This window comes from Mesoplodon bidens (genome assembly GCF_964165515.1).
Source record: "Mesoplodon bidens genome assembly, chromosome: 7".
Lineage (NCBI taxonomy): Eukaryota > Metazoa > Chordata > Mammalia > Artiodactyla > Ziphiidae > Mesoplodon > Mesoplodon bidens.
The window spans coordinates 59,617,491-59,632,433 of NC_138164.1; the positions used below are offsets into that span (position 1 = coordinate 59,617,491).

At 57.2% G+C, this 14,943-nt stretch overlaps 1 protein-coding gene across 4 annotated transcripts; it reads left to right on the plus strand.

Moving 5' to 3' along the window:
• The first annotated feature begins 247 nt into the window (after positions 1-247).
• On the plus strand, positions 248-14,567 carry ATG16L2 (autophagy related 16 like 2). Of its 4 annotated transcripts, XM_081240055.1 has the most exons (18): positions 248-393; positions 2,281-2,380; positions 2,925-3,027; positions 6,712-6,785; positions 7,080-7,331; positions 7,453-7,518; positions 7,867-7,980; positions 9,372-9,434; positions 10,041-10,149; positions 10,547-10,652; positions 11,397-11,467; positions 11,729-11,800; positions 11,913-12,033; positions 12,357-12,462; positions 13,137-13,286; positions 13,495-13,542; positions 13,645-13,746; positions 14,093-14,567. In XM_081240055.1, the coding sequence occupies exons 1-18, from the start codon at positions 276-278 to the stop codon at positions 14,178-14,180; spliced, it is 1,863 nt and encodes a 620-aa protein (XP_081096181.1). In that variant the 5' UTR covers positions 248-275; the 3' UTR covers positions 14,181-14,567. The 4 variants fall into 4 exon arrangements, with proteins under 4 accessions (XP_081096181.1, XP_081096182.1, XP_081096183.1 ...); XM_081240056.1 differs by lacking the exon at positions 9,372-9,434; XM_081240057.1 differs by lacking the exons at positions 12,357-12,462; positions 14,093-14,567 and adding an exon at positions 12,198-12,298 and having other exon boundaries at positions 13,645-13,730.
• The last annotated feature ends 376 nt before the right edge of the window (positions 14,568-14,943 follow it).

Consider the following 14,943-nt stretch of genomic DNA (forward strand, 5'->3'; position numbering starts at 1 on the left):
AGGCTCCGATATCGCTCCTCGCTCTCTGCCCCGATAGCAATAGGAGACCCCACTCATGTGAGAGTTTTTGTGGGATCCGGGTGGTCTAGAGCCTGGGGCGGTTCCCCCCACATTTTCGTTCCGTTCTCCCCCCCAAGACCACTCTTAGTACAATCCGGGGATTCCCCGCCGCTGCCCGCCCCCTGACGTCGCGGAGTCCCCTTGGAGCCCCGCCCCTGCCCGGACGCGCCTCCTTGGGCGGGGGGAGCGCGCGGTGCAGGCGGGAGAGGGCGGCCATGGCGGGGCCCAGCGACCCCGGCGTCCCCGCCGCCCGCTGGAAACGCCACATCGTGCGACAGCTTCGACAGCGAGACCGAACGCAAAAGGCCCTCTTCCTGGAGCTGGTGCCGGCCTGTGAGTGCAGTGCGTCCTGGGGCCGTCGAGGGGATAGGGCTCAGGCGCGGGGAAGGATTTGTCTGGCCCCTCCGGCTGTGACCCAAGTACCCCGACGCCTTTTCGCCTCCGAAGCCTGGGGCCTGCTGGACTCGCTGTCTCTTACGCGCTATCTCCGACTAGCCAGCGTTCCTGCCCTTTCCCGTCCAGGCTCTGTTCAGCCCCCTCCTGGACGGAGCTCCCTCCTAGTGCTCCTGCTATTCCTCGCCCCTCTGGGCCTGGCTCTGCCTTCCACCGGCTGGGCTTCCTATGCACGGGTTCATAAGCGAATGTTGGATTTTTAGGGTCTTTTAGACTTACCCTTCTTGGGCCGTCCCCGGGGTAGAGCCTGGTCAGTCCATTTGGTCCCCATAAGCACAGTGAAAGATCTCGGGGCTGTCCAGAGCAGCTACCTTTAAACTCTGAATCTCTAGGGAGGCAGGTCAGAGTCTGAGGCTCTGCCACTGATAGGTGATCCTGGCTCAGGTTTTTGGAGCATCTCTGTGCCCAACCAACCCCAGCCTGAGGGAGAAGCAGGGGGATCCAGGCTGCGGAGGGAGGTGGCTGAGCCTGGGGAAGTCAGATTCTCAGAGTGTTTCTGTGGAGCTGGTCAGGAAGGGGTATGGCAGTTCAAGCCAGGATGAACAGGTGTGCACCTGTGTGTAGCACCTCTGGTAATCTGAGATTGTATGTCTGGGGTTAAAAGTCTAATCACAGTCCCTCCAGCTCCATCACTGGTCCTAATCTTGGCTGCTGCTTAACCATCTCCCCCTAGCCCCACAACTGAATTTGTTGCTCTTGTCCTGGGAGATTTCTTTGCAGCCTTCTGGGCTGCAGGTCCTCTCCGTTCAGGTATATGAGGCCAGCCCCCAGCCTCTAGGCAGCCTGACTTCTCCACTGCTCTGATGGACAATGGAACAGTCCAATTTGAGGGAGTCACCCCCATCCCCTGGGAGCTGCAAATCTGTGGGACTGGAGTGATCCTGGAGGGCTGAACTCAGAGACACTGGAAGTCCGGTCTTCTCTGTGGTCTTGGGCAGGTCATACCCCTAAGCCTCCTATTTCTCACTCATAAACTGGACAAAATGGCATCTTCTTTAGATTTGCTGGGGGTGAGGGTGGGGCAAAGCAATGCCCTGAGGGTTGGGGTGGGGTTTTGTGTGAGAACAAGGCCAGCGACCTAGGTGACCGACCTAGGTGACCTAGAGGACTGGTAGGGGACCAGAAGAGGGAAAGGAGCTGAGGAGTTAGGCCTGGGCTTACCATCTCTACCCTACCTGGGCCTGGTGAGAAAAGAGGAAGTGACCGTGGGTGGGGGTGGAGAGGCTGTATTCCAGGGTCTGTAGTAGAAACTACCAAACTCAAGGACTTTCTGTTCTGGCCTGGGGGGAGCCTTACACCAACGCTGGGGAAGTCAGGGTTGTTTTTTAGCCCAGAAAGAGCCTCTGGAAGGGAAGTATCTTGCCAAAGGCCACAGGCTAGTGGAGCTCAGTTTGTTTAATCGCCATCTGGGGATAGGCCCCACCCTGGGGATCAACCCCTGGCCCCTTCCTTCCCTTGAGAACCTCAGCAGGTAGTACCCAGCCATCTCCTTCCCCTGCAGTGGTCGTCCTTCTCTGTCCCTGGGAGAGCAAGCCTTCTCCTGGGAGGGCCTGGGGGCTATGCTCTTAGAGGGTGTGCAAGGGCTGGAGGTCCTGATGGAGCTGCACAGACACCCCTCAGGCAAGGGCAGAGCCCAGCCTGCCAGTAGCTCCCCCTTCTGCATCCCTCGGCTCCTGCAGCCCTCCCAGCCAGAGAGGTAACTTGTATGCCTAGAGTCTGCTGGAAAGTGTCTGTCTGTGCTCCAGGCTCACCTTTTTGCACCCGCAGATAATCGTCTCTTAGAGAAAGCGGAGCTGCTGGCCCAGTTCTCAGAGAAACTGCAGCCAGAGCCCACCGATGTCACTCGGGCTCTCCACCAGGGCGCCTGGTGAGTGTTTGTGTTTGTGGTCACAATGGGCTTCCTGTGCCTGGGCCCTGCTCCCACCGCCTATGTGGGGTTCATTCTCTCCCCAGCACCTCATTGGCCCTTGGCTGCTGCCCAGGGGAGGGGGAGGCTGGCTCTCGAGCCTTCCCCCGGGCCAGCTGCTCAGAATGTCCGTCTCTCTGCATTTGTCCTCCCACGCCCACACCTCTGTCTTTTTCTGTTTGCTCCTCACCTGATGCCTACAGAAAGGGCACGATGCCACCTATTCCAAAGAGGGAGCGAAGATGAGAACCAGGAATGGGTTGGGGCTCAGAGTTGGGAGGTACTTCTTGAGGGGGGTCCTGGCCTGGGAACTCAAGGCCTGGGGGAATCCAAGAGCAGAGGTTCACGGGCAGCTCTAGTTTCTGGAGACTTGCTCTTTCCTCTACTGACTTTCTGGCTCCCACCTTCCTCAGGAGAAAGTTCATGGCTCTGGTTTCAAACTGTTCGTGTGTATCCTCTGGGTGAATGGAGGGACAATGAACACCACTCTCTGATTGGTTGACAGGGAGGAGGAGTCAGGGCCTGACTCAGACAGAGTCCCATCACCAGCAGCTCTGAGGGTGAAGTGGCAAGAGGAGGAGGAGGGGCTCCGGTTGGTGTGTGGAGAGGTAGGCTGGGCAGGGGTCTGAGAGAGAATGGGGTGGGCCCAGGATCCAGGACTTTGGGGCTGGGACATGTCATCCAAGGGAGCCAGCAAGTGAGGGAGATTCCAAAGTCCAGCGCCTTGAGGCCAGACAGGGGTCAGTGCTCTCTAGCTTGGCCCTGGCAGCCCGGGATGAAGTGGGCTCCAACAGCAGCTGGAGGAAGTGCAGTGAGAGCTCAGGGAGGAGTGTGAAGGGTGCAGGAAACAGGCAGCCTCTGTTCCCCCTTCTGGATGGTCTAGCCTGCTCTGCTCACCACTTGCCCTGCACACCTCAGGGCCCAGTACCAGGTGACACTCAATACACATTTGCACACCAGAAGTAAGGTGGTCCACCTCCATGGCAGGGTGTGCTAGCTCCACCTGACACTGCTTCCCCTGCCCCTGCCCCATGGTGTCTCTTGGCTTCTGTTTCACCACACTCTCCTGGTTTTCCTCTCACTTCTGTAGCTGTTGCTTCTGAACTTCCTTCTCTGGCTACTTTCCCTCCTTTTTATTTCCCTCCCTTCAGATGTGGGTGTTCTTTGGAGCTTGGGTGGGTTAATTGACTCCCAAGGACTTTCGTTTGCTAACTCCCAGACCCATCTCTAGCTCAGCCTTCGCTTATGAGCTCCAGACTGTCTTGCTCAGCTGCTTTTTGGACTTCACATCTAAAATCAGACTCACCATCGCCCCTGTGATTATATGGCCAACACCACGTTGAGAACGCTGGGCTAAGCGTTACTTCAGCTAATCCTCCACAACTTTATATTTCAGAGGAAACGAAGGCTTAGAGAGCTGGAGCCAGTATTTGAACTCTCTCCCGCACAAATCCCCTGTGATCTCCATTCATTCTTTCAACAAATATTTATTGACAATCACTATATCCAAGGCGTAGGCAGGCAATGTAGCAGTAAACAAGACCTGGCCCCATGGAGCTTCCAGTCCACTGGAGGAGGCTGATGGGCCAGTAAACACCTACCTTGTTACTGCATGCCAAGTCCCTTGCTCAACTAATGTGTATTTGGGGCTATGAACCTAGTGGTAGCCTCTCCCTCAGAGCCCGTTGTAGTTGCAACTCTACATTTGAGAGGTGATTCTCAAAATCTGAGCCCCCTTCTGGGCTGTGAGAACCCCGAGAACTGGGATGCCTTTGGTTTGCCTCCATTGTATCCCTGGGGCCTGTCTCCACAGTCCATGCTAATGAATATTTGTAGACTAGGTGATAAATGAGATAGATCATACCCCCCTCCATTGGTGGTCACCAGGCTGGAAACCCAGGGACACCTCTAACCCCTAGCAGCCCTCCATCCTGAGCTAGTCACCAGCTCATGGATCCTGCCTCCAAATCCATCAACTTCCATTTTTTGTGTCCTGTCTGCCTGGTCCAAGTTACTCTCATTCCTCGCTGGACCACTCCTCTTTTGGCACCCCCATCCATTCTCCATTCTGCACTCAGAGTGATATATATATATTTTTATTTATTTATTTATTTATTTATTTATTTTTTTTGTGGTACGCGGGCCTCTCACTGTTGTGGCCTCTCCTGTTGTGGAGCGCAGGCTCTGGACGTGCAGGCTCAGCGGCCATGGCTCACGGGCCCAGCCACTCCGCGGCCTGTGGGATCTTCCCGGACCGGGGCATGAACCTGTGTCCCCTGCATCGGCAGGCAGACTCTCAACCACTGCGTCACCAGGGAAGCCCAGAGTGATATATTTTAGTAATAAAAATTATCTCCATTAAAAGAAAGACAAGTAATGTACAAATACATGCTTGTTGTGAACATTTCAAGATAACAGAAGCCCATAGAGTAAAAAAAATAGAAGCCCCTTTCACCACCTCTCCCCATGATCAGTTTGGTACATACTTTCCAAAGCTCCTTAGCCTGGCTCCCAAGTTGAGTCCTCCGGCCTCAGTGTTGCATATCCTGCCACCCTCTTGTCCCTGAGCTCATGGTTCCCTTTGTCTGGGATACTTCCATGCACCCCTCGCCCTCAGCATTCCCTCCTCATCATGTCCTCAGACACAAACCAGTCAGTTCCCATTGGATATGCCAAGGGATGGGGAGGGGCTTTTTCTTTAATTCTTAGTACTGTTTCACATATCACAACAAGCATGTATTATTGTTGTTTTAACTTTTTACTGAAATAATTATAGATCCACAGAAAGTTGCAAAGACAGTACAGAGAGGTCCTGTGCACCCTTTACCCAATATCCCCCATTGGTTACATCTTATGTAACTATAGTACACACAACCAGGAAATTGATATTGGTATGAAGTGTATATAGTTCTTTGTCATTTTGTCACCTGTGTAGATTGGCATGCCCATCAGGATACAGCACTATTTAATCACCACAAAGATCTCCCTCTTGCTACCCTGTTTTAGTCACAACTCGCCCCTCTCCTCCAATCATCCCTAACTCCTTACCACTAATCTGTTTTCCATCTCTATTATTTGGATTTTGAAAAGCATCAAAAAAGTACTGAATGCCAAAACATCAGTGAAAGTATATGACAGGTGAGGAGGTGGAAGTGATGATCAGATTGTTTAATGGTGGAAGGAATTATAAATGTTATAAACTGGGCCAGCTATGGACCCTGAATGTGCAGGGTCCCTAACCCCGGCCCACTCACACCAGGAGTCAGTGCAGGTGGACACCAACCTTGCTCCTCAGCCCATCTCTCACCAGGCCCATGTGAGAAAGAACACAGGGACAGGTCAGCAGCAAGAGCCCCCAGCCTTGGTTATTTCATATTCCTCTTGCCACAGTGGTGGGAACTGCTTTGCTTAGCATCTGTCTCTCCCACTGACCCCTCAGCTCTGTGGTTTCCCCAGCTCTTGGCTCTCGGGTGAAGGACTGTTCAGTGGGGCGGGGGACAGACGAGATGACGCTCACCCCCACTCTGGGGCTGGGGGCAGCTCTGGTATTCAGTCTGGGCCTGGTGCTCCCACAGTCCATTCCTGTTAGCCTGTGTGCCTCTGCTCAGAGCTCCTTCTTGCTCTCTGGGATCTACACTTGGGTAGGCCAGGGCTTGGAGAGGTGGGGAAAAGAACACACATCCCTTGAACCCTTCCTATACACCAGCGCTTTACTTAGAGCATGTTAGGTGGCCTGGGTTCAGATCTCAGTTCTGCCACTTAGCTGTGTGACTTTGGGCAAGACACTGAACCTCTCTGTGTCAGTGTCCTCATGTGTAAAATGGGAGAGAATGGCAGTTCCTACCAGATTAAAAGAGTTAATACTGTAGAGTGCTCGGAATAAGACCTAGCACACTTAAGTGCTATAGAACCAGTCATCATTATTTGAGATACTGTTCCTTACAGTAATTCTGTGTTACCCAATGAGGTAAGCACAACCATTCCCACTGGACAGGTGAAGAAACAGCTGGTTTAGAGCGGTTAAATGACTACCCCGGGTCACAGAGAATATAAGTGGCGCTGCCAGAATTGAAACTCGGGTGTTAGGCTTCAGAGCCTAAGGCCCTTCCGTTGATCCCTGAAACAGCAGTGCATTCCTGTGTCTGGTGCCTGTCTGCGCCTCAACTTTCTCTTGAGCTAGGGGGCGGGTGAGAGAGGCAGACCCCGTCCTACCAGCCTCTCGGCCAGGGAGGGGCTGGAGACCCTGCCCAGAGGCACCCATGCCTACCTGTCCGGCCCCTCCGCCGCTGCAGATGGCCTACCAGGTGGTGGAGAAGAGCTCGGCCCTGGGCACCCTGGAGTCACAGCTGGAGGAGCGGCAAAGCAGGTGAGGCGCGGGCGGTGCGAGAGGGGTCCCCCCCGCGCACTTTGGGGAGGCTCGGGGCCATCACTGCCAGGGGGAGGGGACAGGGTCACCCCGCGGGTCTCCAGAAGGGCCCGACAGCTTTCCCCACGTCCTCAAACGCCCCCCAGGCCTGTGGCTGGTCGCAGAGGCCAGGAACTGCAGGACTCCGAAGGCTTGGTCGGAGACGTGGCTTAGCCGGCCGGCCAGGGGCAAGTTTGTCCCAGCTCCGAGACCAGTTCCCCCAGGGCGGTGACGGAGGTTCTCCGCGTTCTCCAGGCTGGCAGCTCTGGAGGCCCGCGTGGCGCAGCTGCAGGAGGCGCGGGAGAAGGAGGCGGGACAGGTGGATGCGCGCCGCGCGCTGAACGCGGCACAGCGAGCGGCCTATGAGGCGCTGCGCGTGCACGTCGGGCACCAGGAGGCGGCTCTGCGCAGGCTCGAGGAGGAGGCACGCGACCTGCTGGATCGGCTGGTGCGGCGCAAGGCGCGCGCCGCAGCCGAGCGCAACCTGCGCAACGAGCGCCGCGAGAGGTGAGAGCGCTGGGCCCGCCCTTCGGGGACGTGAGCGGTGGCGTGTCCTGTGGGGGAGGGGCCCGGCCCCGCCTTCCGGGCACCGGAGCGACCCGGCTCTCAGGAGGCTTTTCTGTCCCAGGGCCAAGCAGGCGCGGGTGTCCCAGGAGCTGAAGAAGGCAGCCAAGCGGACAGTGAGCATAAGCGAGTAAGAATGAGGATGCGCCGAGACCTGCCTGCCGAGGCTCCGCCGCGGGCTCTGCCCCGCGACCTCTGCAGTGCCCTGTCCCGGGGCCGCTACGGTTCTACCCCGCCCCCACCGGCCTGCGGCCACCGGTGCACCTGACCGCAAGTGTGCACAGCCGCGGTGCCGAGGCCCCCAGGCAGAACGAGCCCAGGACACGTGCAGACACGTGTGGTCGTAGGAGCCAGCACCTGCGCCCGCCACACGTGCGTCCACAGGGACACCCTCATCTCTGGGTCTGCACATCCTCACCGTGGTGCGGAGGGTCTGGCCTGGTCCCTTAGCCATTCTGAGCTTAATTCTCTTCCCCAGGAGCCCAGACACATTAGGCGATGGGATCAGAGAGGAAGCAGACACTCTGGCTTTGGCAGCTGAGCCAGCGTTCCTGGAGAGTGAGGCTGGTGAGAAATGGAAGAGGCCCTTCAGGTGAGCACTGTCCCACAGCTCTGAGCTGGATCCCATCCCAGAGTCTTCCTCTAGGACCTTGGGCCAGCTCTTGGGTTGAGAGGGGGCTTAAGAAGAGACTGGGGTACAGCTTGAACCCCAGGACAGATCTGACCTCCAGTGCCTGGAGCCACTTGGGGTCAGTGCCACTTCCGGGACCCCAACCTCTGTCCTCACCCCCTTTTTCCTCCTTCCCAGGACCAGAGCTCTGGGGGTGGGATGTCAGGCTGGTGAAAGGGTGTGACCAGGAGGGAACCTGTTGGCAAGGTCCAGGGTTCAGCTGTCACAGGCATGTGTGCATACACAGGGACATCAGAGCATATGTGTGTACAAGCTTAGGTAAGCGTACCTGAATGCCTGTGAAGCATGTGTAGATGTGAGCTCATATGGGTGGGACCTGATTGGGGCTTCAGTCCTTGGATGCCCCTCACTCCCACTTTCCCCCATCTGTCTTGATTTGCCTGGCGTTGAGACTGCTCTCCCCCCATTCCCCAGCCTGTAAGCTCTCCTCCAGCCCTTTCTTTTTTATTTATTTATTATTTTTAAAAAAATTTTAAATATTTATTTATTTTTGGCCGCATTGGGTCTTCGTTGCTGCACGCGGGTTTTCTCTAGTTGCGGCGAGTGGGGGCTACTCTTCGTTGCGGTGCGCGGGCTTCTCATTGCGGCGGCTTCTCGTTGCGGAGCCCGGGCTCCAGGCACGCGGGCTTCAGTAGTTGTGGTACATGGGCTCTGTAGTTGTGGCTCGTGAGCTCTAGAGCGCAGGCTCAGTAGTTGTGGCGCAGAGGCTTAGTTGCTCCACAGCATGTGGGGTCTTCCCAGACTAGGGCTTGAACCCGTGTCCCCTGCATTGGCAGGCGGATTCTTAACCACTGCGCCACCAGGGAAGCCCCTCCAGCCCTCTCTTGCAGGTCGCTGGTGTCCAGGCCTCAGGGTAGTGAAAGAACCCTGGGGAGGGGCATGAGATGCAGTCCTCAAAGCCTTAGCCCTGGCGGGCCAGGTCACCTCAGGACACATGCTCTCCTGGGTATTTTTGGGATCTAGGTTTCTCAGCCCCCTGCTCCCAGCCTTGTGCTTTCTCAGCCTGGGAGCACCTTCACCCCCATCCATAGGCCCCAGCTCAGCCTCCCATGAAATTTTGTTGGGGGGCACTTGGGTGGTGAGGCAGGTCTTAACCATCATGGTGAAACTGGGAGACTTCATTCCAAATCCCTCCCTTCCTCCACCTTCCTGGGACTCCTCTGGGTCATCGTGCTCTCCTGGCCTTGGAGGAGCAAAGTTCTTGTCCTGGCTCAAGAGTGTAGGGATGAATGACTACTGTCTGCACACCCACCGGCCAGTCCCTTAGCACATCTCTCTCGATTCTGCCCCAGGTCTGCCTCCGCCACCTCCCTGACGTTGTCCCGCTGTGTGGATGTGGTGAAGGGGCTTCTGGAGTAAGTGTGTGTGTGCACCGACATGTGTGTGAAGGTGTTGGGCCCCTTGGATGCGTGTGTCAGGCTCCTGGAGCCCAGGCTTGGGCTGTGTATGTGTCTCAGTGTGTCCTTCCGTACGTTGCCCAGCACTCTGTGTGTGAGTCTCTGCTGAGTCCTAGAGGCAGGAGCTGGGTGCATGGCCTCATTCCCAGCCCCTGCCTGGCTATCTTCCAGGCTCTGTCCCTCATCCTGGGTCGTCACAGGGGACCAAGAGCTCCAGCCTGAGGCCAGAAAGGAGCTACTACTCATTTGGGAAACGGAGGCTCAGAAATGTCAGGGATTTGTTCAGGGTCGCAGTGCCAAGCAGTGGCCAGGCCAGGACTGAAACCCTGCTCCGAGGTTTCTCTGCATCCACCAACCCTGCCCTGCCTCTGTGCCTGTCTTGGTGCCCCTACTGTCACCACACTGACCCCTGGGGTCAGAGGCTGGTGGGGACCGCGCCTGCTGCACCTCCTGGCCACGTTCTGCTGCCTTCCGTGTCTGCTTCCTGTTGTTGTTGCTTCAGGAGAGCTTGAGGCTCCCATGTCAGAAGGCCTTGCTGAATGCCCTCCTGACCCCCTCCTGCAGTTTCAAGAAGAGGAGAGGCCACTCAATTGGGGGAGCCCCTGAGCAGCGATACCAGAGCATCCCTGTGTGCGTGGCCGCCCGACTTCCCACCCGAGCTCAGGATGTGCTGGTAAGGAGGAGCTGGGCCAAGTGCATGGGGTACGATATGGGAGTGCAGGTCCCAGGAGTGGTCCAAGGAGGCTGGGGAAGCAAGGATGGGCCCCTCACTGGGAGCAGGAGTTTTCCTCCCACAGCTTGTGGTGGGAGCCCTTCGGCGTTTTATAATGAGAGGGAGAGACAGGAGGCCGGGAGACCAGGAGGCCAGGTAGTGGAGTATTGGGAACATGGCGGGAGGCTGCTGCAGGGGTCCAGTCAGAGGTGATAAGCCCTGGTGGGGCTAAGTTTGAAACTCAGTGTTTGAACAGAGACCTGATGTGTGCAAGGATGCGTGACAGAGAGCTGTGAGCGTGAGCAGAGAGGCGTGTGTGGCGAGGACCAGGGGCACCGACCTCCCCTTTTCCCCACAGGATGCGCACCTCTCCGAGGTCAATGCTGTTCGTTTTGGCCCCAACAGCAGCCTCCTGGCCACCGGAGGGGCTGACCGCCTCATCCTCCTCTGGAATGTCGTGGGAGGTGAGGGTCCCTGCCCACAGGCCAGCCTAATCCTTTCTCTCCAGACCTCACCTTCAGCTTGCTCCTTGGTGGGAAGGGTCTTGAGTCTCTTTTGTGTGTCCTCACCTGGGACATTCTTGTGGGCAGCGGCCAGAGTTCTGGGTTCACTGCTCCTAAGAAGGGCAGAGCCTCCCACTTCCTGAAGCCGAGGCCTGCAGGGTGGGGAGGGCTAAACTCAGATGGTCCCTGTTGGGGTGGTGGAGGTACCATGTCATGAGGTTCTACAGGGACAGGCCCTTGAGGAGCAGGTCCCTTGGGTCCACCAGGCCACCTCCTCTTCTAGTGTCACTGAGCTCTCAGAACTCAGTTGTGAGACAAATGTTAGCTATCTACTCTGTGTTCTGCAGTGGTGGGGGGTATGCTGGGGAGTGAGAGCTGGCTCCCAGAGGCTTCCTGGAGGAGGTGAGTCTCCAGCTGGCCTGGCTCTGGCTTGCCGTGTGACCTAGGGACAGTCCCTTCTCTCTGGTCTTTTCCAGACATCCGCGAGATGACCTGCAGCCCCCCGGGGCCCTCTGCTGGCAGCTCAGGGAGGTGCAGCCTCCAGCTAGACACCGCCCCCCAACCCTGGCCGCTCCCCCACGAACAGGCCCAGCACTTCTGTCCTCTAATTTAGGAGAGATTCATCTTCCCACTCACAGTCCAGGCTTCTCTGTTTCGTGAGATTAGTGACTTCATTTCACTTGTCCCTTCTCCTGGTCCCCCCAGGGCGCCTGGAGGCCAACCAGACTCTTGAAGGAGCTGGCGGCAGCATCACCAGTGTGGACTTCGACCCCTCGGTGAGAGGACCTGGGGGATAGGATGTTCCTCCCCCAGTCTCCACACTGGGCAGGTGGGGGCTTTGGGGCCTGAGGGAACATCACAGTTATCTTAGAGCTCCTACACAATCCTCCTCCCTGGGTCTCGATTCTCCTCTGCCTACCTGGGTGACCTGGGCTGGGGGAAGCTCTGAGGCAGCCCTGGCCCCAGCTCTCTGGCCTGCAGTTGCCTCTGGCCAGGCCCAGGTTCAGGACCTATCCTTTCTTCTCCCATCTCCCCAGGGCTCCCAGGTACTGGCAGCTACTTACAATAAGGCCGCCCAGCTCTGGAAGGTTGGGGAGGCACAGTCCAAGGTGAGGCCTGATTGGGGAGGCAGCCTGGGGGTCAGGGGTCATGCCTTGGGCCTGGAGGAGTTTGTTATGGCGTCTTGGCCGTACCCTTGATACATATCTGGGATGGTGGCAGGAGACACTATCTGGACACACAGACAAGGTGACGGCTGCCAAATTCAAGCTAACGATGCATCAGGCGGTGACCGGGAGCCGGGACCGGACAGTGAAGGAGTGGGACCTCGGCCGAGCCTACTGTGAGGCCCAACCCTCCCCTTTCCCAACCGCCAGGACCCTGCCAGGCTATGGGGGACCTCAGCCTGCTCTCTGGGAGTGGCTCCAAGATTTACAGGCATTTGGGATGGAACCTCCCAAGGCCCCTCTTCTATCCCCCATGGATGATGCTTTCCCTGGTTTCTAGGTGACCTCAGGCTTTGGGCTGGGAAACGGGGGACCTGGGTTCTAGTTTTGGGAGGACGCCTTACCTCTGGGGCTTCGGGCCTCAGCTTCTCCGTACATGCGGTGGGTTGGCTTCTGATAACCCTTCTCTGAGGCTGGGGCTCTACTCCTCGGTCCCTAGGTTCCAGGACCATCAATGTCCTTTCCTACTGTAACGATGTGGTGTGTGGGGACCATGTCATCATTAGTGGTCACAATGATCAGAAGATCCGGTTCTGGGACAGCAGGTGATAGGCGCAGGCTGTGGGTGGTGGAGGTGGGGGCAGGGCTCCTGTATTCTCTTCTTTTTTCTAGCCATAGAGCTGCTGAGGGTACCTTGGGGAAGCGAGGCTCTGGTGGCCTGTGTGCTGGGCTTGGCCCCTTGAAGGCTCAGCTGCCCTTGGAGACCTGTGCCTCCTTCTTATTGGCCCTCGGTCCAACCAAGGGACCCTGCCTGGGTCTTGCCAACCAAGATGGAGAATCTCTTTTTTCCCATGTAATCACCACTGTTTAGTCAAAAGGAACAAAAGTTATATTGTTTTTTGAGCCTGAGAGCCCAGCATTAGCCTTGAATGGTTTATAAAAGCCAGTGCTGGAACCAGTGCCAGAGCCAGTGCCAGGCCTGCCTCAGGCTTCTTCTTACTCATCTGCAGAGACTGCCTTTTGAAACCCTTTGCTCTCTCTTTCACATATTTAAAGACAGACTTTCATTGCTTCCCCGCCCCCGCCCCCAGCACTTATTTTAGTGACCCAAGGGTTTAGTAAGTTCCCGTTGGAAGGGGCTGGCTGCAGGGGGAGATGAGTTGTCAGCCTTGGCCTTAGTGGCCTTAGACCAGGGGCACCTCTGGACTTTGTTAGTCTGTCAGGAACAGCCTTGTCAGGGTGACTGCTCCTCATCCTCGTCTTTGTCCCTGCTCCTCAGGGGACCCCGCTGCACCCAGGTCATCCCTGTGCAGGGCCGGGTCACCTCCCTGAGCCTCAGCCACGACCAGCTGCATCTGCTCAGCTGTTCCCGAGACGACACGCTCAAGGTCATCGACCTGCGTGTCAGCAATATCCGCCAGGTGTTCAGGTACCTGCCTTGTGACCACTAATCCTGTGGCTTTGGCTGTGGCAGTTGGGCCTTGTCCCCTGTAAAAGGCCTGTCAGCAGGGGGCCCTCCCTGGAGGCCCCTCTGGACCAGGGCCTGGTTAGGTGGCCAAGCCCTTGACGGAGAGAGGAAGCTCCTTAAGTTCCTGGCTGAGCCACCTCCATTCTGACCTGACCCTGTCTGTTTTCAGGGCTGATGGCTTCAGGTGCAGTTCTGACTGGACCAAAGCTGTGTTCAGGTGTGTCCATGAGAGCACAGCACCCATGCCTGAGTATGTCCAATCTGTGTCTGTGTCCTTACCTCTAATCTCCTCTCTCTTGCTGTGCTGTGGCCCCTGCAGCCCAGACAGAAGCTACGCACTGGCAGGTTCCTGGGATGGAGCCCTTTACATCTGGGATGTAGACACTGGGAAACTGGAGAGCAGCCTTCGGGGACCCCATTGGTGAGCACGGCCACTGCCCACCCACCTGCCCACCCCAGCCCCAGTACCCCACCCCCCGCCCTGCCCCATTCCTGCTAAGCTGATTCCAGGTCCTGACATGCTGGGCATCCTGGAACCCCCAGCCCTTGTCCCGTACCTTCCATTCCCTGCCCCCCCACCTGAGCCCTTCACAGTTCACAAGGTGTCTTCCCACGTGCACTTGGGTCTGCTCTCACTATAGCCCTCTGAGCCGATTTTACAGGTGAACAGATGGGCTCAGAGAGGGCTTCAAAATGCCCAGGTCCAGTAATGAGGGGTAGAGCCCGGCTGCGGACACCCCCTGAAGCCTGCCTCTCCCTCTCCTCAGCGCTGCCGTCAATGCCGTGGCCTGGTGCTACTCTGGGAGCCACGTGGTGAGCGTGGACCAGGCCAGGAAGGTTGTGCTCTGGCACTAGTGCCACGACTCCCCTGCCTGAGCTGGAGCTCAGTCCAAAGCCTGAAGCTGGAGGACAGCTTCCCATGCCCCAGAGGCTCCAGGGCCAGTAGGGGTGCAGGGATGGGGGTGGCATTTAGTGGGTAAGAAGGCCTGGCAGGACCTGGCCTATTTGTTTAAAAACAAAGTGTGGGTTGGGGGGGATTACTGTATTGTTTTGTTTTTTATCTCCGTTTCCTCACTTTCTCTGGCAAAAGTGGAAAAAATTTACATTTAAACTGGTGTCTGCTTGCCTCTTTGCAGCATTCGGGGAATAGGGAAGCCTTTGGGTGGAGGCTCAAGGAGACCCAGGCTTGGCTCCCTTTCCTCCTCCCGCGCAGAGCTGGGCAGAGCTGGCCCGCCTTCTGTGCTGACAGCATGAAGAACGGCCCAGAGGCAGCAAAGGGCAGTGGCTTTTGGAGCAGTGGAAATTTCACCCTCGGTCTAAGCTGGTCCTGGTCCTTGGGCCCTTCTGTTTCAGGCACCCAGGGTAGACCGAGGCTGAGGAGGGGCCATGTGAATTCTGAGGAGGGAGCAGGGGAGACAGCCGAGAGGGGCCCTGTGGAAAGGATCCTGAAAAACCAGAGTGATGTCAGGTACTTGGTGCAACAGGCCTGCCTTTAGACTGGGGCCACGTTCTTGCCCCAGAGGCAGAGCGCTTGTGTGTCGGGGAGGACGTCCGTGGGCTGGGCCTGGGCCTCGCTTACATCAGCATCAGATTTAATCCACACAACAAGCATCTGGAG

Excerpts from the sequence above, each read along its gene's own strand:
- ATG16L2 (XM_081240055.1), top strand. The coding sequence starts at position 276 with ATGGCGGGGCCCAGCGACCCCGGCGTCCCCGCCGCCCGCTGGAAACGC. Across the intron at positions 6,786-7,079 it reads CTGGAGGAGCGGCAAAGCAG|GCTGGCAGCTCTGGAGGCCC; the intron begins GTGAGGCGCGGG and ends CGCGTTCTCCAG. Across the intron at positions 11,801-11,912 it reads TTGGGGAGGCACAGTCCAAG|GAGACACTATCTGGACACAC; the intron begins GTGAGGCCTGAT and ends GGATGGTGGCAG.